The sequence below is a fragment of the Canis aureus genome, chromosome 15 (assembly GCF_053574225.1).
Source record: "Canis aureus isolate CA01 chromosome 15, VMU_Caureus_v.1.0, whole genome shotgun sequence".
NCBI classification, from domain to species: Eukaryota; Metazoa; Chordata; class Mammalia; order Carnivora; family Canidae; genus Canis; species Canis aureus.
The window spans coordinates 49,520,999-49,543,023 of record NC_135625.1 but is presented as its reverse complement, the minus strand read 5'-3'; the positions used below and the strand labels follow the sequence as shown (position 1 = coordinate 49,543,023).

At 45.8% G+C, this 22,025-nt stretch overlaps 1 protein-coding gene across 1 annotated transcript in view; it reads left to right on the top strand.

Moving 5' to 3' along the window:
• The first annotated feature begins 11,750 nt into the window (after nt 1–11,750).
• Nucleotides 11,751–22,025, top strand: part of DPP6 (dipeptidyl peptidase like 6) — an 823,115-nt gene continuing 812,840 nt past the window's right edge. Inside the window, exon 1 of the mRNA XM_077849559.1 lies at nt 11,751–11,948. Within this exon, the coding sequence (XP_077705685.1) occupies nt 11,898–11,948 (51 nt within the window). The 5' untranslated portion in view covers nt 11,751–11,897. The remainder of the gene's footprint in view (nt 11,949–22,025) is intronic.

The window sequence follows — 22,025 nt, the reverse complement described above, 5'->3', positions numbered from 1 at the left end:
ATCCCTAGGCTAGCCATATGTACTTCTCTCCAACTTGATCACAAATTGAGGGACTGTGACCCCCTTCTCAGGCTCAGTGATATAATGTAATGCCTCAGAGAATTCAGTGAAATACTTTACTTACATTTACTTATTTCTTATAAAGGATATAATAGAGGATACAAATGGACAGTCAGATGAAGGGCTGCGTAGGGCAAGGTTTGGGGGAAGGACAATGGCTTCCACGCCCCCTCCAGACATGCCACCCTCCCTGGACCTCCATGTATTCATCACCTTGGAGACTCTCCAAACCCCTATGGCCAGAGCTTTTTTTTTTTTTTTTTTAAGATTTTATTTATTTATTCATGAGAAACAGAGAGAGAGAGGCAGAGACACAGGCAGAGGGAGAAACAGGCTCCATGCAGTAGCCTGACGTGGAACTTGATCCCGGGTCTCCAGGATCACACCCTGGGCTGAAGGCGGCGCTAAACCGCTGAGCCACCGGGGCTGCCCTGGCCAGAGCTTTTTATGGAGTCCAATAATCAATAATGATTATTTTTAAATTGTGGCATAATTGATCTACAGCATGATGTTTCAGGTGTACAACACAATGACAAATATTTGTAGATATTTCAAAATGATCGCCCCCATAGGTTCAGTTAACATTCGTCACCATATACAGTTAGAGAATTTTTTCTTTATGTTGAGAACTTTTAATATTTATTCTCTTAGCAACTTTCAAACATGCAATTCAGTATTATCATTTATAGCTGCCATGCTTTACATTATATCCCCATGACTTATTTATCTTGTACCTGGAAGTTCGTACCTTATGACTCTTTCAGCCATTCTACCCACTTCTGATCCCCTACTTTTGCAACCTCCAATCTGTTCTCTGTATCTTTGAGCTTTTTAAAAATTTTTATGTTTTTAAGATTCCACATATAAGATCATACAGTGTTTGTCTCTCTCTGATTTATTTTCTTTAGCATTCTTTATCCATTCATCTTTCAGTGGACGTTTTGGTTGTTTCTATATCTTGGCTATTGTGAATAATGCTGCAGGGGTAAGGGGTGTGAGTATATTTTCCAGTTAGTGGTTCTGTTTTCTTTGGGTAAGTACCCAGAAGTGGAATTCCTGGATCATATGGTAGTTCTATCTTTAATTTTTTGAGGAACTTTCATACTATTTTTCATAGCAGCTGCACCAATTTACATTCCCTCCAGTGGTGTGTTAGGGTCCCGTTTTCTCCACAGCTTTGCCAGTACTTGTTCTCTTGTTACTTCTTATCTTTTCAATAATGCCTTGGTAGCAGGTGTAAGGTAATATTCTCAGTGTGATTTTGATTTGCATTCCCCTGATGATTAGGGATGTTGAACACCTTTTCATGTAGCTGTGGGCCATCTATATGCCTTCTTGGGAAAACGTCTATTCAGATCCTCTCAAATACATGAAGTATTTTTTTAAAAATATTGTTTTGGCTATTTGGGTCCACTGCAGTTCCATCAAAATTTAAAATTTGTTGTCTTTCTATGGAAGAATGCCATTGAGATTTTGATAGGGATTGCATTGAATACACATGTTGCTTTGGAGAGTGTGAACAGTTTAATAATATTAATTCTCCCAATGGAATCCATGAGTGTGGAATATTTTTCCATTTCTTTATGTCTTCTTCAGTTTCTTTTATCATTGTCATAGTTTTCAGTGTATAACTCTTGTACCTCCTTGGTTAAATTTATTCCTATTTTATTATTTTTGATGAGATTGTAAGTAGGATTGTATTTTTAATTTCTTTTTGCTAGTTCAATGTTGGTATGTAGAAATGCAACATATTTCTGTATATTAATTTTGTATTTGCAAACTTACTGATTTAATTTTTTAGGTTCTAACAGTTTTTTGATAGAACCTCTAGGGTTTTCTATATATAGTAGGATGTCATCTGCAAATAGTAAGTTTTATTTCTTCCTTTTCAATTTGGATGCATTTTATTTCTTTTTCTTCTCTAATTGCTGTGGCTTGGACTTCAAAACTATGTTGAGTAAAAGCGGAAAGAGAGCGCATCTTGGTTTCATTTCTGATCTTATAGGAAAAGCTTTCTTCTTTTCACCATTGAGTGTGATGTTAGCTATGGGGTTGTCGTATTTGACCTTTATTATGTTGAGGTACGTTATCTCCATTCACACTTTGTTGAGAGTCATTCATTTTGGACTTGAGAAATACAGGGAAAGAGAAAGATGAAAAGAAGGGGCAGAAAAATTACTTAAAAATAGGATGGAGTTAATAGATGCAGTTGGGAAAGATGAAATAAAATTTTGAAATAAACAAGACGGGAGAAAGAAAGAAAGAAAGAAAGAAAGAAAGAAAGAAAGAAAGAAAGAAAGAAAGAAAGAGAGGGAGGGAGGGAGGGAGGGAGGGAGGGAGGAAGGAAGGAAGGAAGGAAGGAAGGAAAGAAAGAAACGAAAGAAAAAAAAGAAAGAAAGAAAGAAAAAGAAAGAAAGAAAGGAGGGAGTGAGGGAGGGAGGAAGGAAATGCCTCTACCTTTAACAACTCTTGCTGACCTGCTGAAGCTGAGAGAATACAAAAAGGCTGTGATCACTTGCTCATAGCCTTGGCATTAATGTTGCATCTGATATGGGTTCTACTCCATCATCTCAACTCTACATTTCTGATTATGTGTCTGCCATCTTTCACAACAACCACTGACATGTCAAGTGTTACCTTCACTTCTGTCAGAGTGGGCTGACCTCACAAACCCAGGACTTCTCAGCTTTAAGTCTGGGGTTTTATCTTGTTTTGTTTTTACAAGTTATACCTAAATAATGCCTAAATGTTTTCTCTTAGGCTTTTTTCCCCCTAACTGTAATTATAATTACAAACTCAGGCTATGCTTATACTTGCAAAGGAAAACAAGCTAGCTTTGGTGGCCTTAACATTGTTTTATGTATTTTAGGTTTCTCCAAATATCCTAGCAAGTCATAAGTCAGTATTAATGCATTAGAACTGTTTGAAATATATTTATAAAACTTACACAATTAAAGAAGTTGAAAGCTAAACAACAAATGAGTAACATGCTACTTAAAATACTTATCCTCAAGGGTCAATGTTCTTAATGTTAAAAAATACAAATTAATATGAGAAAAAAATAAATAGCTGGACTGGGGGAAAACGAGCAAATATGATGAGTAAACAACTCATAGAAAAATACATATTTAAGAAGAGGAGTTTATCTTAATAATATTTAAGTAAGATTTTACCTCAAATGTTTTACTTCTACTTAAAACAAAGTTTTGTTAGCCAATCTTTTAACACAATTGGCATTTCATATTTTATTATATAGCCATTCCCATATGCGATTGCCTTTTATTTCCAATTTTTGTCTCTAAGTTAAAACTTAAAAACCTTCTAAGTGAAGAATCTTTTTTTTTTTTTTTCTAAGTGAAGAATCTTCCTAGGCTTTTCTTTTTCTTCACTCGTAGTCTTTTTAAAAACGATTTTAATGAGATAATTTTTGTACAAGAAAATCCACCCTTTGGAAATGTACAACTCAGTAACTTTTAGTATGTTTACTGGATTGTGCAACCATCACCTTAATCTTAGAGTATTTCATCACTCCAGGAAGAGTCTTTATATCCATTTGCAATGACTCTGGATCCATGGTCACCACAACCCTTCCCCTCCAACACACCTTTCATATCCAGTCCAGTAACCACTTCTCCCTGTCTGTAGATTTCCCTATTTTAGATCTTTCATGTGAATGGAATCATACAATATGTAGTCTTTCGTGCCTGGCTTTTTTCACTTAGCATAAAATGCTTATAAGATTCCTTTCTGCTGTAATATGAATCAGTACTTAATTCCTTTTCTGTCTGAATAATATTACACTGTATAGAAACGTGCCATTTCCTTTATCCATTAATTAGTTGATGGACTTTCTGGTTTTTCTCTCGTACTATAAATAATGCTGCTCTGAACATTTATGTGTAAGTTTTTGTGGACATATGTTTTCACTCCTCTTGAGTATATACCGAGTTGGAACTGGTGGGTCAAATGGTAACTCTATATCTGACATTTTGAGGAACTGCCAGATTGTTTTCTATAGCAGTGGCGCCATTTTACATTCCCACCAGTAATATACAGGCTTTCCAATTTCTCCACATTCTTACCAACACTTACCATCTGACATTTTTATTGTAGCAATTTTTGTGGGCATGAAATGACAATTCATTGTATGGCTTTGAGTTAATATTATTTTTGTTGAAAAATGAAACAGTCAAACTTATTTTTAAATGTATCTGCCTGTGGCATTTTTAGCAGGGAAGAAATAATGTGTGTTGTATATATGCTTCTGCCATAGATCTGCAATGAGACTGGAAACTCCAAAACATGCAGGACTGACTTTCCTTGATGACTGAGACAGATGTCAGCTTACTTACAATTTTTCAGGTTTTCATTTCTTTTTGGGCACGTATAATCTCAGGCTCAGTGAAAAGAATCCTGGCAGGAGTCAAGAGATCTGTGTGTTCTCAGATCTGTAACTGGCTGCAAGATCTTATAAGCAAATCAAAACCCCTCTCTTTGCCCTAAATATACTTTCTGTGCCCATTACTCAGTTCTTAAGTGTTAGGCCATTTCTCTTCCACAGGAATTCTAAAATATAGTCTGCTCTGCTGGTTCCACAAAATAGATGTTACGTAAAGGAATTTCACGTTGCCTAAGGATAATAGGATTCTCATACATTTAACTGCTTTTATTTTCCAATCATTTGCTCATCTGCAAAGCTGCTTTATACAGATATTCTTAACATATAACAGAACTCTCAATAGTTTAAAACTTTTTACTCTTCCTCCATAAGGTATTTAATGCCAACAAAATACTGTACGAGTCACGAGGTCTTAACTATAATTGTGTAAGGAGTCAATATTAGCTGAGGGGTTGAAATGTGGGAGGGGGACTTGGTCTAGAATGTTGGGGAAGTGTGGCATGACAACAGATGGAAAATGCACGTTCTCTATCCTCTATTCCTCCAGTCATCATTGAGGGGTACACAGTAGAACACAAGCATTATCGTTCAGAGACAAGTGTGAGGAGGAAAAAGAGACTCTGAACTCTGTATTTTACTCCATTCAAGTCTATGACCTGACATAGAAGACCACCATGGCCTATCTAATATAAAGGATGGGGTCAGAATTTTTTTTTTTCCTGAGAAGTTTGTGATTTCAGTAGATCCAGTAAATAACTCTGTTGAATTAAGCAAGGCCAGAGATAGAGGTTAACTTAAATAATTTCCTTGACACTTGGTCTATTTTGGCAAAATGAAACATTGCCAGAGATAAAGGTCTTCTAATTAAATTTGGAGGGTTGTTTATCGATATGCTTGGGATTTCTCAGATATCTTTTCCATCAATAGAGTAATGGAACCAAGTTGAAAAAAAAAGATTTATTTAAAAATTGTGTGATGTCAGCTCTTCGTTAAGAGTGCAGTTGAAGAGAGACAGGGGCATAGATGCTCCTTCATTCCTTGTTAATTTGTTCTAGAAACATGTAGTGAACACCTGCTTTTTAAAATTAAGATGTATTTATTTATTTTAGAGAGAGAAAGAGAGTGCACAGTGGCAGAGAGAGGAGAGTGGGAAGCAGACTCCCTGCCGCGTGCAGAGCCTGACCACGCAGAGCTGGATGCAGGGCTGGGTCTCTGACCCTGAGATCATGACCTGAGCGGAGACCAAGAGTCAGATGATTAATAGACTGAGCCACTCAGGTGCCCCCTTGAACACCTGCCCTTTATCAGTCACAGTTTGAGAGCAAGAGGATGTAAAGAAAAGTGTGACATAAGACACCCTGAATGTGGTACTGAGAGGCAGACATGTAAATGGAGACCTGTGATAAGTTGTAACTGCTATTCGAGCTATCAGCAAGAGAGGTGGTTAACTGGCCAACATAGCAATTTTAGTCTTATCTTATCACTGAGTTGATACGATGTGTAGTTTCCACACCTTGGTAACGTGCCAATGCAAGGTTGTAAAGGAACAGGTGGGAAATGTGTCAGGTGTGAGATGAGGTGACGTCGGACCTGCCAGTTTTAGAAGGTTGTTCCACAAATGACACTTCTCTCTTCCAAACTACTTGCCACAATGTCTACATCCTTACTGTTCCTACTCAAAATTTGGGCGGGATTTCTGCATTGCCTTGCTGCTTTGCCTTTATAGGGCACCTTAGAGGAGGCTCATCCTGGACCTGGCAGTGTCATTCTCTGCTCGAGGACCTGGGCCTCGGCACCACAGTTCCCAAGAGCACTGGTTCATGTGGCTTTCACAGCTGGTCTAAAAGTGTCTCTCCACCTGCATCCCCATCATCCACCCCTGCTTCCATGTGTTGGCTTTCTGAATGCAGGTCTTCTGCTGGCGCTCCCTTCCCTTGATCCCAGGTCCCTGATGTCTACCTTTATATTGCTTGTTTGAGAGCTTTTCAGCAGTCCCCTCTAGTTTTATTTTTCCCTGGTATTTGCCTAAACACCCCACCCCCAAAGCCCTATATTTTATATCCCTTTATAAAAAAGATTTTATCCATTTATTTGAGAGAGCGAGAAGGAGCAGGGGACAGAAGGAGTGGGAGAGGCAGACTCCCGGCTCAGCAGGGAGCCCTATGCGGGGCTTGATCCCAGGACCCTGGATGGTGACCTGAGCCAAAGGCAGACGCTTAACCAGCTGGGCCACCCTGGGGCCCCTGTATTTTATATATATATATATATATATTTAATATGTATATATTTAGTATATATTTAAAGATTTTATTTACTCATGAGAGACACAGAGAGGCTGAGACACAGGCAGAGGGAGAAGCAGGCTCCATGCAGGGAGCCCAGTATGGGACTTGATCCCAGGACCCTGGGATGACGACCTGAACCAAAGGCAGATGCTCGACCACTGAGCGACCCAGGTGCCTCTATTCTTATATTCTTATTTTATATTCTTTTATATTCTAATTAAATTTGGAGGGTTGTTTATGGATACGCTTGGGATTTCTCAGATATCTTTTCCATCATATTTGTATTCTTAATATTGTTTTGTCAATATTGTTAATTTTGATGTCTCCCACCAGATGCTGTAAAGATTTTGAAGACAAGGACTATTTCCTGTAATAAAATCAGTGTGCTTGGTATATCATTAGTGTTGCTACGTACCTTCAGTTACTTTTTAATTCCTAAATGCTTTCTCAAATCCATTGTTACAACTTTTTTTTGTGTGTAAAATTAATACTGACAGATCTTTTTTTCCCCCCAGAATATTCCTTTCTGAAAATTTAAGAGTAAATCAAATTATATAGAATTAATGATATTTTTAATGCAGTAAGAAAGCTCATAAAGAACATCAGCAATGACTTAATCTGTGAGTAAAAGAGCAGCTTGTGATAATCATAGTCACTCCCTTTTCCCTTGTACTAGGCTGGTTAATTTTATTAGTCAACAACTGGGCCACAAGGAGCATAGTTATTTGGTCAAACATTATTCTGGGTGTTTCTGGATAAGATTACCATTGGGAGTCAGTAGATTGAGTAAAGCAAATTACTTTCCTTGATGTGGGGGCGGGGGGTTCATGCAGGTAGCTGAAGGCCTGCATAGAACCAAAAAAGCTGATTAAGGGAGCATTCCTTTTTTTCCTGACTGCTTTGAGCTTGGACATCAGTTTTTTCCTGTCTTTAGACTCAGATGGAAACATCAATTCCTCTTGAGCCTTTTTTTTTTTTTAAGATTTTATTTATTTATTCATGAGAGATACAGAGACAGAGGCAGAGACACAGGCAGAGAGAGAAGCAGGCTCCCTGCGGGGAGTCTGATGTGGGACTCGATCCCAGAACCCCGGGGTCACGACCTGAACCAAAGGCAGATGCCCAACCACTGAGCCACTCAGGTGCCCCTCTTCTTGAGTCTTGAGTCTGTTGACTTGTGGACTGGAACTTACACCATTCGTTCTCCTGGGACTGCAGATCTTGGGACATATCAATTCATGTGACACGATTCATGTGAGCCAATTCCTTAATACACATTTATGTGTATATGTGTACACATCCTATTGCTTCTGTCTCTTTATTAGTCTGGAGCCAGACTAATAAAGCTGCCACGGCTTCCACTTTCATACACTGGGGATTTCACATGTTGGGTTTCCTGATGGGGGAATTCACCTGGGTGCAGTCAAACCTCTTGTAAGAAGTAACAAGAAAAGAACACTGATCACACGACATGACGAATCTGTTCTGTTGTATTACCTGATGTCAATTGTGATAATAAGTATTTTGCTGAAGTCTCAACTTAAAGCTACTTTAATCAAAGCAGTTGCTAATGCAAACTATACGTGAATTAAGAATGAAGCAGAAAGATGGACGAATCCAATGGCTGCACTTAGCAGGTTTGGAGAGAGCCTGCCAGGGTTACATAGATGTCCATGAATCAGCCGTAAGCAAAGGTAAATGGGATGTGGGCATTATGAAATACAGCAGGTCTATCTTCTGTAACCTAACAGAAATGTCATGATGAAAATGGGATAAGCGTGCTCTTCTAGTAGAGTGGAAAGGAAACAGGAAATAAACTACAGAAAGTGAAGCTACGAGCCAATGTTGGGAGAGAGGTCAGGCCACCTCAAGTATTCCCTCATTTAATTTTTTCATAAAATTATTATCTGAAACTATTATGACAATGAGAATCTTCCCATTTTAAGCATTTTTTCCCTTACACTCTTGGCTTCTTTTCTTCTTCAAAATCCTTATTTATCTGCCCAGCTTTCCACAAGTCAACGGCTCAAGGCAGATGAGTTGCAAAGAGTGAATAATTGCCACCGGTTACTCAGCGTTGCTTTGCTCTTTTATTCTGCACAGCGCTCCCCCTTAATGCCTGCTTTTAGCTCCAATCATTTCCGTGGGCCTCTCTGCCAGAGGCAGGGCTCGGATAGGACGCAGGTGCCCCACATAAGTGATTTTGGCTGACAGTTTGGTGGGTTCTGGGAAGACATTCAGTCTGCTTCTAGATTTATTATTAACTTAAAATTTTATCCATGTTATTCCACTTCCCATTTCCAGAGATAACTTCAAGGAAGTTATAACAATGGCAGTTTAAAAATATTTTGGGGGGCAGCCCGGGTGGCTCAGCAGTTTGGTGCTGCCTTCAGCCCAGGGTGTGGTCCTGGAGTCCCAGGATCGAGTCCCATGTCGGGCTCCCTGTGTGGAGCCTGCTTCTCCCTCTGCCTGTGTCTCTGCCTCTCTCTGTGTCTTTCATGAATAAGTAAATAAAATCTTAAAAAAACCATTTTTGTCCTGTTCTCTTGGTTTTCCTTCCCTTACTCCAGCATGTGGTGTTGGGCCAGGAAAAGGCAGGTGGTAGGGGAACAGTCCCAGCTGGCCGGTTCTCATTGGGAAAGAGGGAAGAAGGTTCCACATGAAAGAATGCCGCCTCACGGGAAGAGAAGGAGCCAACCTTTTTTTTTTTTTTTAAGATTTTATTTATTCATTCATGAGAGACACAGAGAGAGAGGCAGAGACACAGGCAGAGGGAGAAGCAGGCTCCAAGCAGGGAGCCTGACGTAGGACTTGATCCCGGGTCTCCAGGATCAGGCCCTGGGCCAAAGGCAGGCGCCAAACCGCTGAGCCGCCCAGGGATCCCATGGGAGCCAACTTAATGTTGCTTCAAACCTGTTTAGGTTGGTGGTAATTTTTGTCAAAGGTGGGCTGGGTTTAGTGTAAAGTTCAGTAGTACTAAGATCCGTGTGGGTGTTCGTTTCTGGAGAAAAGCTGTCATTAAGAATCCTGACACAGAAGGTGAGTGCTTCTTAAACCCACAGGCTAGAATGTTCTTTTGCCTTCCACGTTCCTGGCAAACACCAACCCACGTTCTTTAAAAGCTCTTTCCAAGCATTCCAGCTTTGGTTCGCCTATTTCTTCCACCTAATTCTTAAGCCAAATCATCAGTAATAGGTAGTTTCCACGGGAAAACCAACTGCTTGTGTGTGTGCTTATTTATACACTATATATGATGTCTACTAAGTGCATGCTTGAAAGCATTGTGGGTAATTTACATACAATTAAATTCCAACTGAGCTGTTGCAATAGCTCAGAATTTTCTGCCTCACTGTGGGTTCAAAACTGGCATCTTATTCATTCCTAAACGCGATGTGTGTGTGTGTGTGTGTGTGTGTGTGTGTGAATGTGGAAAAAAAAAAAAAAAAAAAGAAAGGAAAAGCCTCTCAGACCCCTCCCAGCCTCTCACCGTCGCCAGGGCCCCTAGGCGAGGGCGCGCGCGCGCGTTGGGGGAGGCGCGCACCGCCCCCCACGTGTGTTCAGGCCTGATGCTCCCACGTCCTCTGAGGCAGCTCCAGCCCCGGCGTGTGGGGCGCCCTGGCTCCCCGTGGAGGCATGCCGCGGCGTGGGGAGGCATCCTCTGTCTGTTCTTGGCAGCGGCCCGGCTGGGCCAGCACTTGAACTTGACCACCTCTGCGTGCGCGCTCTCGGGGGCGCGCGTCCGTGTGTGGCCCGGGGGCGAGCCCCAGGTGGTGATGGATTCGTTCGGGCAGTGCCCGGGGTGGGGATGGCGGCCCCAGGGCGCATCCCGGGCAGGCTGGCTCTCGAGGCGGAGGAAGGGGGGCTGGCTGTGGGCGCGGGCAGGCCCGGGGGCGCCGGGCTGGCTGTGGGGAGCCGATGGATCGGACGCGAAGACGCACGGACGCCCGAGGGGCCGCGCTGGGCGGAGGCCGGGGGCCAGGTGTGCGGCCGGCGCGGGGAGCGGCCCTGCGGGGCGAGGCGTCCGGTGCCAGGGAGCCGCGGCGGCGGCGCATTCGGACGCAGACCCGGGCGCAGCCATGGCGACGCACCGTGTGTCCCCAGTAACTCGCAGCAACATAATTCATCAGCGGCCACCGCAGCCCGCCCTCCGCCTGCCCCTCCGCTTCGCCGCGCCGGCGGCCGACGGGCTCGGCCTCCGCCTCCCGGCTCTGCCCTGCGGCCGCGGCGGCTCTCGCGGGGGGCGGGCGGCGGCGGCGGCGGCGGCGGCTGCACCCGCGGAAACCACCTTGCGCACGTTAGTGGCAGCGAGCGCGCCGGCCACGCGCACCCCGGCCCCGCGGGAGGGGGCGTCGCCCGGAGGGGCCCCGGCTCTGCCCAAGCAGTGCGGGTCCGCGTCGCCCTGCCGCCGCCCGGGGCTGGCGGGTGCAGCCCAGTCCTGGCAGGGCGGCCGGTGTGAGCGCGCGCACACGCACACGCACACGCACACTCACTCACACACACACGCGCACTCACACACGCTCGCCCGCCCCTGGCGCCGCCGCCCGCCGGGGCCCCCGCCCTCGGGGACAAGTGCGGCCACCGGCGCGGCGCGCTGCCTGCGGGAGGAGCCCCGGGCCCCGCCCGCCGGGTCCCCGCGTGCGCCCCTCGGGTCCGCGCCGCTGTCGCTGGCGGAGCGCGGACGCCGACCGCCGGACTCGCACGCTGCCGGAGCCCGCCCCCGCCGCCCCCGCCGCCCCCCGCCCGCGCCCCGCCCGCGCCCCGCCCGCGCCCGCTCCGGCTCCCGCTCCGGCTCCGGCTCCGGCTCCCGCGCCCGCTCCGCTCGCAGCCCGCCCTCCCCCCGGCCCCCGCCCTCCCCTCGGCCCCGGCCCCGGCCCCGGCTGTCGTTGCGAGCGCGGCGACCCGCACGCCCTCCGCGCCCGCGTCCTCTGCCCCCCTCGCGGCGGCCGAAAAGAGTTGCTCGCTCTTGTGATCCGCCTGGGAGGGGCGGGGCGGGCCGGGCGGGGCTGGGGGCCGGAGCCCGGGCCCCCGGCAGGTCGGCTTCTTCCCAGCCAAGTCCACCCTCCGCGGCCGCCGGCGCAGCCTGCCCTCCCCGCCGGGACAATGGATTAAGTTACTCTTCCCGGGGCCACAAGTCGGTGCAGACTTCGGGAGAGATGAAGGAGAAGGCGATGATCAAGACCGCCAAAATGCAGGGCAACGTGATGGTGAGTGCGGCGGCGGGGCGCGCGGCGGGGAGCGCCCGCGGGAGGAGCTGCGGGGGCGGGTCCCGAGCCGCCGGGCCCCCCGCGACCCCCGCGACCCCCGCGACCCGCCCCCCCCAGCCCGCCCGGCGGCCGCGGAGCGCCCAGGGCCCGCCGCCCGCTCGCACCGCGCAACTTTGCGGCGTCGCCGTCCTCTCCCGCGGGCGCGGGGCTCGGGGCGCGGGGCTCGGGGCGCGGAAGGGGCGGCGGCCCGGGGAGGGCCCGGGACCTGTTGGGGTCAGCGAGCCTCGGGCACAGTCGGGGCGGCGCCGCCCGCTCTGCCCGCGCCCGCCCCCGCCCCCGCGGCCGCCGCGGCCCTGCTCCCCCGGGGCTGCCGGTGCCCCCCGCGGTGACCCCCGGGCGGCGGGGGCGGGGGCGGGGGCGGGAGCGGCGGGGGCTGCGCGAGCGGGCACGACTCTGCCAACTCGAGGACCCCGGGAGCCGCCCCCCGCCGCGCCCCCGCCGCGCCCCCGCGGGGCTCCCTCCGCCCCGGGCCATGGCCGAGGGGTCCGGGCGCAGGCACCTCCCGGCGAGGCCGCGGAGGTTGCCATCTTGTTCTGTGCACATCGTGCGTGTGTGTGTGTGTGTGTGTGTGCGTGTGTGTGTGTGCGTGTGCCTGTGCGTGTGTATTTGGGTGATGTTTTAACCCCTTCCGTGTTGCTGTGCGATGATTGGGAGAGGGTCTCGGTTTTCCTAGGACTCGCTGGTACTTTTTTTTTTTGGTGAGAGGGGGACCACGAGGTGGGGACTGGCGTGCTACTTTTGAGGCTACAGCTGGAAATGCAGGCAGGCTGTCAGGGGCAGGGTCGGGAGTTGTTTGGGAAGGTGGTTTGGGTCCAGGGGACAGGGGGGAGGCGTGCGGTGGCCCGGAGGTGTGTTGGGGATGACCCAGTCAGTGATCCGTTTGGAGGTCTTGCTTTAAACAAAAAGAGGCGAGAAATGAAAAATTGATTGCAATTGAACAAATATCCAGCTGCCTTAACCACACCCACAGCAAGACACCTGTTGCCTGGCTGAGGAAGGAGCGCCGTCTGTTCGGGACTTGACTTCTGGCCTGAGGTGTGCATCACTCCATCCAGAGTAGCTCTGGGAGGGTAGTGACAGCACCGAGGAGCTTATTTTGCAAGACCTCCTCCCCTCCATCCCCAGAAGATAGGCCCCTCGTTCCAGGCACTTTGTCCACTGTGGGTTCTGCTGCTAACCTATTGCTTGTTGGTGAAAATACATATTTTTCTCTCATTTTCCTCTTCTTTTTTTAGTCATTGTGGTATTCAGCATATATATATATATATATATATATACACACACATATATATATATGCATATATATATTGGTATACACAGGGCAGAAATGTGTATGGAGTAACGTATTCCAATTAAATTCCCACCTGTACCTGTAATGCCCCTTTTCTGTTATGCCACACTGTGCTAGGTAAAGCCTACACGTTTAGGACTGGAGCAGAAGAATGAATCTGAATTAATTTTATTGGTAATATAATGACATATTACTAATTCATTACCTAAATCTGTTGTCAAACAGGTGTTTCTTCTCATGACTTAGGTGGTATGTTGGGACGTAGCAACATCTTTATATTACATCCAAAAACAAAAAAAACTTTTGACATTTTCCCTCCCACTGCACCCTCTCTGGGTTTGCTTCAGAAAATGAAGGCTGGAAGGAAGTTTTCACTCAAACTCTGAATAAGCAGAGTTCCTCGTTCTCACGGCACACCTTTCTCAGTGTCTACTCTAAGTATATTTGAACAAGTTGAACTGAGCCTAGTGAATTGTACAGCAGCCGGTCATATTTTTAGGCCCATCATTGGCCTAAAAGAAAATGAATGTACAGGCTTTGTCACCTTTTCCATGTTCTGTCAAGTGTGGCATTGGTAATTCTCACTCTGTGGTCTGGTTTGTATCTTTCTCAAATTTCATGCTCCAACTTAAATGCACAGAGCTTTAATCGAGTGATCATTTCTCAATTAAATTGTGGTTTGGGGACTTACCGATTCTTAGTTGCTGGTCAGTGATTTTGAAAGACAGCCTGTCTTGGATTGGGTGACTGGCAAACTCTTTTCACTGGCAACTTGATGGGAATTGAGGTGATACTTTACGTCCCGGATGAGGACAGGGTGATTCACTTCTAGTGCTGGCAGCCGAGTTGCTGTACATTTGACTGTGATGGAGAGAATGTTTTACGGCCTGCAGAGCCAGTGCACAGATGTGCACACGGCCGCCCAGACACGAACTGCAGCTCAGTCTGAAGCTCTCTGGGCTCTCTGGATACACATGTGAGGTCTGAGGTTTAAAAGGCAGACACTTGGTACTGCCAGCACGGTCAGAGGTGCGCCCTGTCCAGCTGCAGCCGGTGGCAGAGGATGCTGGCTTCAGTCTCTTGTCACTTATGTTCACATGGCATGGCCATCGGGCACCTGTGACTTTTTCTAAAATCTTACTGGAGGCTTTGTTCTTCACACATCGCTTTAGAAGTTTCTCCTGCTGCCAGATGATTAAGAGGAGGCAAACTTATCGGCATACTATCCAATCCCATTTGGTGTGCAAAAACAAGTTAGGAAGAACCTAAGTGGAACCAGTTCATACCTTCTGTTTTAATTTCAGAGAAGAGTCTGTTTCATAAATTTTATTTCTAACATCGTAAAAATAAAATAAAAAAAAAAATCCCGGACTAAGCATGGCACTTTCTAGCTGCAGTTTAATACTCAGGGATCAACATTTTTTCCCATCCTCTCAGAACAAAAAGTATTTTTTAAAAATAACCATATTTTCACAACATTGACGTTTGAAGATCCGTGGGGAGGGGGGACTTGTGTATTTTCTCAGCCCAACCTTCTTTTGTTACTTATGTGTTGATACGGTGCTTGATCACTGTTTAAAGCACACTGGTTCTTTTGGAGAAGCATATACTCTTGTGATAGGTTCTAAGACCAGTAGAAGATTTTATTATCAGGAGGATATTATTTCACGCTAAATTCCTCTACTTCATCCACAGGAGCTCTTCCCAGACATGGAGTTGCTCAGCAGGAAGTAAAGGGTGGTTAAAAATGAAAGCCTTGGGGACTGCCCTGTGCCCTGTGGGACAGTCTCCTCCTCCTTCCTTGGTATGTTGGTGGCTCTTCAAGTAGATGCTGGGTAAATGAGGCTTGGGTGGGCCTTTGGTGACCAGACTTGTGCCAGAGGAGGTTCAGAAACTAGATGCAGAGGATCAGAGGTCTGCAAGCCACGGGGACACTTGAGAGTCTCATGGTTGGTTGGTTTTGGTTTTAAATGAAAGTTGCAGCCTGGAAATGAACTCCCTGTATGGGGAAAGCTGCTGATTTTCCTTTGGTCCCTGGCACCAGTTTTAGGTCTTTGGTCACTGATTTGGAGAGATACCTGTGATACTAGGAGCTGAGGATCTCTTCAGATATTGCTGTCCTCTTCCTACTTTGAGTAAAAACTCTGGATCAGAACCATGTAAAAAGAGCTTTCTTTCAGGCCATGTGAGTAGTTCACTGATTGATTAGATTAAACGAATGACTTCCCAGCATGGTCGCCGTACTTGTAATAAGCCCAGGTGAGCAGAGAAAACTCTCTGACGTTTTTAGATAATTTAGAGGGATTTGTGTGGGACACAAGCCTCTGTGGCTGAGTGCTTCTTGGGAACAGCAGTACACGTTTGTGAGTTGATTTGCCAGGGTACAGCCTTTAATGATGCAGAAAACCCTCTGTCTGAGGGTTGTTGGAACACTGCTCCTCCTCCTTCGATGGACTGGCACCCTGGTGACCTAAAGGCTGTGGCATTGCTTCTAACGGTGAGCATTGTCATGTATGTTCCGGGCGGAGTTTGCCTTCCTGAAATGGGTTCCAAAAATTACTTCCAAGGTCTCAAGTTTTTGAGAATTCTCACTGCGTACCCCAGCCCTCCAGTGCCGAGGCTGACCTTTCTCCACTCCTTAGTTGTTCAGCATCCCCTATAGAATCATCAACCCTATAACCAGATTGGTCTTGGGATCTCGATGAATCCCCTGTGCAAGAAGAACATGGGTCCATTTCATGCGCCCCTCTTAGCAGATTTACAAGATTGGGAAGACTGCACATGTTAACTGCCAACTAGAGATACTCAGAGTTGGTGACGTTTCCAGGGAGCAGTCCCCAACCCCAGAGCGGGGTGGTCAGCTCAGAGTGTCTTAGGAAACACCTTGAGGAAAACTAGGGAGCAGGTCTGTGCCTTGTGGCACACTGGGACTTGGCTTTGGAGCGTGTAGATATGCTAAGCAGACCTCTCGTCTACCTCAGTCATTTCTCTTTTCTCTGCCCCGTCCTCACACTAATGACATTACTCAAAGTGTGTTCATCTTTTGCACTTTGAACTCCCTGTGTTGTTATTGCCAAGAGGTGGTGCATTTCCAAGCGTTAGCATCTGTTGTCTCTCTGTGGTCAGTTGCTGTGTGCCGTAAGAACCGGGGGGATGCTTGTGTGACATGCACGGACAGGTGCACATTTTTACGCCTGGCACAGCTGCTTTTGTGAGAAGGGTCCCTGATTTTAGTCCTGCTTTTTTTTTTCCTTTTGTTTTAAGAATTTCTTCAAGTTCTAATGCATCGGATGACACAAGAGAGAATTCCATGTGTGCAGTATTTTCCATTTAGAGCTACAATAAAATCAAAGCTTATGCTCACTTTAGGGGTTACCATATGTGGTTTTTACAATACCACTAAGCAATTCTCTGACACCAGCTGGATGTCCTGTAATCCAATTCAGTTCCATTGCTGCTAGCTAGCGGTAACATCACATCCCACAGGTTGAGGACTCAGTGCCAAGACTGCCACCATCTAAGACATGAATCTTAGGTTCAGGTACATCTGTGTTTCTGACAGATTGGGTAGAAATCAGAGGTTCCCATGACCCCCTCATTGGGTTCCATTAATTTGGTAGGGTAGCTTACAGAACTCAGGTCACCATCGTATTTACTAGATCACTGGTAAAACACTGATTTACTGGATCACACATCTACAAAGGGTGTGATAGAAAAGGAATGAATAGCCCAATGAAGAGATTACAGAAGCTGAGGTTTGGAAGAGTCTCAAACACAGGAGCTCATCTGTCCTCTTGGAGTTTGGGGTGCAAGTGCCTTGGCTGTGTTCTGGTTCCCCATCCTGGAAGTTCTCCAGACTCTGTCCTTTGGGTTTTTAGGAAGGTCCCATTACATAGGCATGACTCATTGAGTCATTGGTCATTGGTGATGGATTCCATCTATAGTTCCTCTCACTTGCCCAGAGGTCAGGGTGGGAGTGATTGGCTTCCCTGGCAACCAGCCCCCAACCCTAGGGGACTTTCTAAAGACCAAAGCTCCTGTGTGGGATCCTGCCAGACCTCGCCCTCTGTATCCCTTCACCTGGCTGGACATTGGTATATCCTTTAATATCGTTTGTGGTCAACCGGGAACAGAAGCTCATAGTTGAAAGGGACTGGTTATGAATAACAAGACACCTGTTCCCCCTTTATGGTTCTAAAGAGATTTCAGGAACTAAGGACAAAAGATCAAATATTATGGCAGAAAGGGATCTCATTGCTCTTACTACTCAGGAAATTCCAAGGGTTTTGGGAGCTGTGAACTCTGCATGCAGACCAAACTCCAGCTGACCCTTGAACAACTTGGGCCTCAGCTGCATGGGTCCACTTACACGTGGAATTTTTTTCCAATAATACAGCAGAGTGCTATAAATGTATTTTCCTCATGATTTTCTTAATAACATGTTCTTTAGCTTTATCGTAAGCATATAATGAATAATCCATATAACATACAAAATACATGTTAACCAGCCATGTCATCAGTAAGGCTCCTGGTCAAAAGCAGGCTCCTAGTAGTTAAGTTTTTGGAGAGTCAAAGGTCATAGGTAGATTTTGACAGTACAGGCAGTGGAACGCCTACCCCCTATGTTGTTTAGGGATTAACAGTATGTATTTTTTTTTTATAAATCACAATATCATAGTTAAATAACTACTCAATATCCTTTTTTTTTTTTTTTTTTTTGTGGGGAGAGAAGTAAGTTTACTCCAGACTTGTTTTTTCTTTTCCTTTTATTACTTTTAATTCAGCAATGAGGAGAATTTTGTGACCTCTTTTGGTTATAGAAGCCAATTTTCTTTGATTAATGGGACTGCATTTTAGAGCTCAAGAAAGAGCATGTCCCAGACCTTGTAGGACACATACATCCTGAGCCAAGAGTACAGAGGTGAACAAAACCACTCAGAATTCTCTTTTATTCAGTGGCTTCTCCTGAGGATGGGAAAGGGGGTCCATTCCAGAGGTGGAAGGTCTGAAAATCCATCTGGGTCCATAGGTCTTTGCATTGGCTGGAGGATACAATCCTCAGGGAGGTTTTGACAAATCCAAGGGCATCAGGTGGTCCTACAGGCAGGTGGTATTGAGGATGCTGGTTTGAGGGCAGGGGTTCTGAACCTTGCTGCACATTTAAATCACCAGAGGAACCCTAGCAACTACTGAAGGGTAGCTTTGGGCTTTCCACATCCCCACCCACACATACACACATGCTCACAGGGTGATCTGATGAAGTTGCTGTTCATTGTACCCTGGGTATTGATATGCTTAACAGTTTGGTGCAGCCAAGAGGGAGGCCCGCTGGACTAGATTCGAACTTTAAAATAAACAATGTCCTCAATGTCTAAGGAATTAATGCTACCATTTATAGGAAACCATTTTGGTTTGTGGAAAGGCACAATCAAGTCTGGTTTCTTCCGTTGTAAAACAGAGGAATGGGGAGAGAGGCACAGACCACAGAATAAGAAGGTGCAATGACACATGGGGAGAGAGAAAAGAGTAGTCACCAGGGGAAAAGCTGAGGGAACGCCCTGTGTCTTTGTTTTGCATCTCTCGCCTGGGGATGGGGAGTAATGAATGATGGAAGAAACTTCTTTTTTTCACATGCAGAGATAACAGCCCTTTTCACTGCAAGATTCTCTATGATTTGTCTGTGATCCACCTGGAGATGTATTTCAAACCAAATAGAACAAGTAGAACAAGAAGGGTAAAAGAGAGAACATAGCTTCTGGGCCAGCAGGTGGAATTCTAGCTTTTTCCATGAGCTAGAGAGTGGCCTCTGCAGGCAGCTCCCTGGACCTCTGTGTCCTCCTGTTTTAGATCAGGGAATTTGAAGAGATTGACTATTCCTCAAGTCCCTTTTCTACTCCCTCTCTCCAGCCAGGGTAGCCTTGTCTCCTCAACACTGACCTAAGGACGTGCTTGAAAAGTAACCATCCACGCCAGAACAAATATTTTGTTGGTGTTATCATTTCTTCAGCACGGACTTCTCTGGCATCTTCCGGGTCAGTTCACCCCTTGTCACTCTTGCAGTGTGTCCGTTTGTAAACCAGGAAAATAGATGGCATAGATTTATACCTATAAGTCACAAAATCTAGAGCGGTAATGCACACACTGTGACCACTCAGGCCGAACTATGTGTGTGCGCCTGTGGGTGTATACCTGTGCACGCGGGCGTGCCGTGCACACTTCTCAGATGTACAGTGCTCGCGGCACTCTTAAGGTGGAGCCAGGGATGTGGGGTGAGAACTGCTGTGGGCAGTCACTTTGATTGCTTGACTTCCTCAGCTATTAAGAGAACATCACCGCATGGTAATAGAACAGTGGTGCCAAGGATGTTCTGGTTTCCAGTTTGGTGTTACTCATCTGTGAAAATAGAAAGGGAACTGCCGACGAGCCAGGCCGGACAGTAGACCTGGTTGGCAGGGCACCAGCCATGGGTGGGGTGGGATTGGGTCTTGCCATGGGGTAGAACTAGGGCTGATCACATTTCCTTCATGATAATGATATTTGAAAAGTAAGATTTGCACAGAGAGGGAGGCAAACCAGAACAGATTCTTAACTCTAGGGAACAGGCTGAGGGTTGCTGGAGGGGAGTGTAATAGGGGGATGGGGTCACTGGGTGATGGGCGTGAAGGAGGGTGCGTGATGGGCTGAGCTCTGGGTGTTATACGCAACGGATGAATCACTAAATTATACCCCCGAAGCTAATGATACACTATATGTTAACTAATTTGAACTTTAATTAAAAATAAAAAAAAAGAAAAGTAAGATTTTCCTTTCTCTCCCTTTTTGCCCCACCTACTAGACTAATGCCCCTTGTGTTATTATTTTGGTTATGTATGAACAACACGTGGTAAAACCTCTACGAAATGGGAACCCAGCTATGAACCTGGAATGACACCAACACCTGTTTATGGTTAGCTCTGGAAGCTAAGATTGAGTTTCCAGCGTGCATCCTTGACTCTGCACATCCAGCCCGATTTTCTATACCTTCTTACTCAGTTTTTTTTTTTTTTTTTTTTTTTTGAGGAATGAGAATTCGTGAACTTCAAGCCAAAAATCTCCCATTTTTACAAAAGGGATTCAGCTACAGACTAGATTCTCCATGCTCAGGCATGCACACACAAACAACACATTTTATAAAAGCTATAATTATTTATAACAGAAAACCAAAGATTTTTTTTCTGGCTAAATACTGGTTTCCCAGAAATTTCTGTTCATTAGACCAAATCACATCCTGAGTAAACTTTTTATAAGAGGATTTTTTTTTTTGGCTCTTCTTTCTAGGACTCTAAATTATGCATGTGTTTTTTAAAAGAACCATTCGACTTCAAAACTAAGTGATAACAGTTTGCATAGCACCCTTGCAGATTATACAGTAATTTCACATACTCTGTTTTATGATGTTAGAACAACCCATTGTGCTAGCAGGACAAATATTTTTGTTTCATGGTTGGAAGAGCCAAGGCATGACAAGATTATTCAGAAGCAGAGGGATCAAGGGCTCAGCTGCTGACTGCTCCAGGCCAGATACTTCAGTCTACAGCATTTTCCTTCAGAAACCTCCTTCCCCACCACAAATGAAAAGAAACACAGAGCCTGAAAGCTGGAAGAGGGTCTGGAGATCATTGAGAACACCATCTCCTCTAATGCTCTACTTTGTAGAATTTCCAGCCCTTTCTGGAACACATCTAGGGACTGGATTCGGGCTTTGTTGATGGCTTGTGTTTGTTGGAAGGGTGTTTTCTTACGGTCCTATGAAACCTGCCTTCATGTGACTTCCCATGGTCCTAGCTAAAGCTCTTGAACTATATAAAGTCAGTTAACCCCTGCTTCACATGAGAGCCCGAGCTTTCTGATAAGTTCACACAGCTGTCATGTGGTCCCTCATGGTGTCTTTGCCAGGAAAAATACCTCTCTTTCCTTCAACTCACTTAAAATCTTGATTGAAATAACTGTGCCTTTAATATATCAGTTAGAGACACCTTCTTTTTATCCAACTATTGCTGTTTTTTCCATTTCTCAGCTTCCATGAGTTTCTTCCTATTTTGTTATTTGTCTTCTCCTGTTTAAGGATGCCACAAGCAAAGGTTAGAGATTAATTTGCAGAGCTGTGAGTAAATCCGAGGTATATTCAACACACACAGACTTTTCAGAATGAAGCATGGTCTTTTATGAATATTTCCAGAGAGGGAAGGCTGAGGTTTAACCGGTGGAAAGCCAGGGTGCTCATGACCAGCTCAGGTTTGCTTACAGAAGATAGGAGCACCTCCTGCAAAACTTGATGACAACGGCACACCTTTTGCAAAGCAAGTATTATGTCCGTCTAGCTACTAGACAATGTCATCTTTGAAAGTCTCTCTCTCTCTGTTTGATACGGATGAAGTGGTTCAACCTTACCCAGAAGCAGTAAACTCCAGCTACTTATAATTAACCTCCTTGTTCCCTTGAGAAAAATAGGATACCCTGACAAAAGGTTATGTGTCCTAGGACCTGCTTGTGTGGGAGGGAAGAGGAACCTGTCAGCACACAGCAATATCAGGAAATGAGAGCTACCTACATTTTGGATTGCCACGCAAGCCACGGGGCAGCCCTAATCCAACCACCTGCAGACACATCAGCTTTCCTGAGAGCTCTAGAGCAGAGCAGCCCAGTCCTCACTGCGACATCGGTCTGATATGTGGAGCAGTACTTCT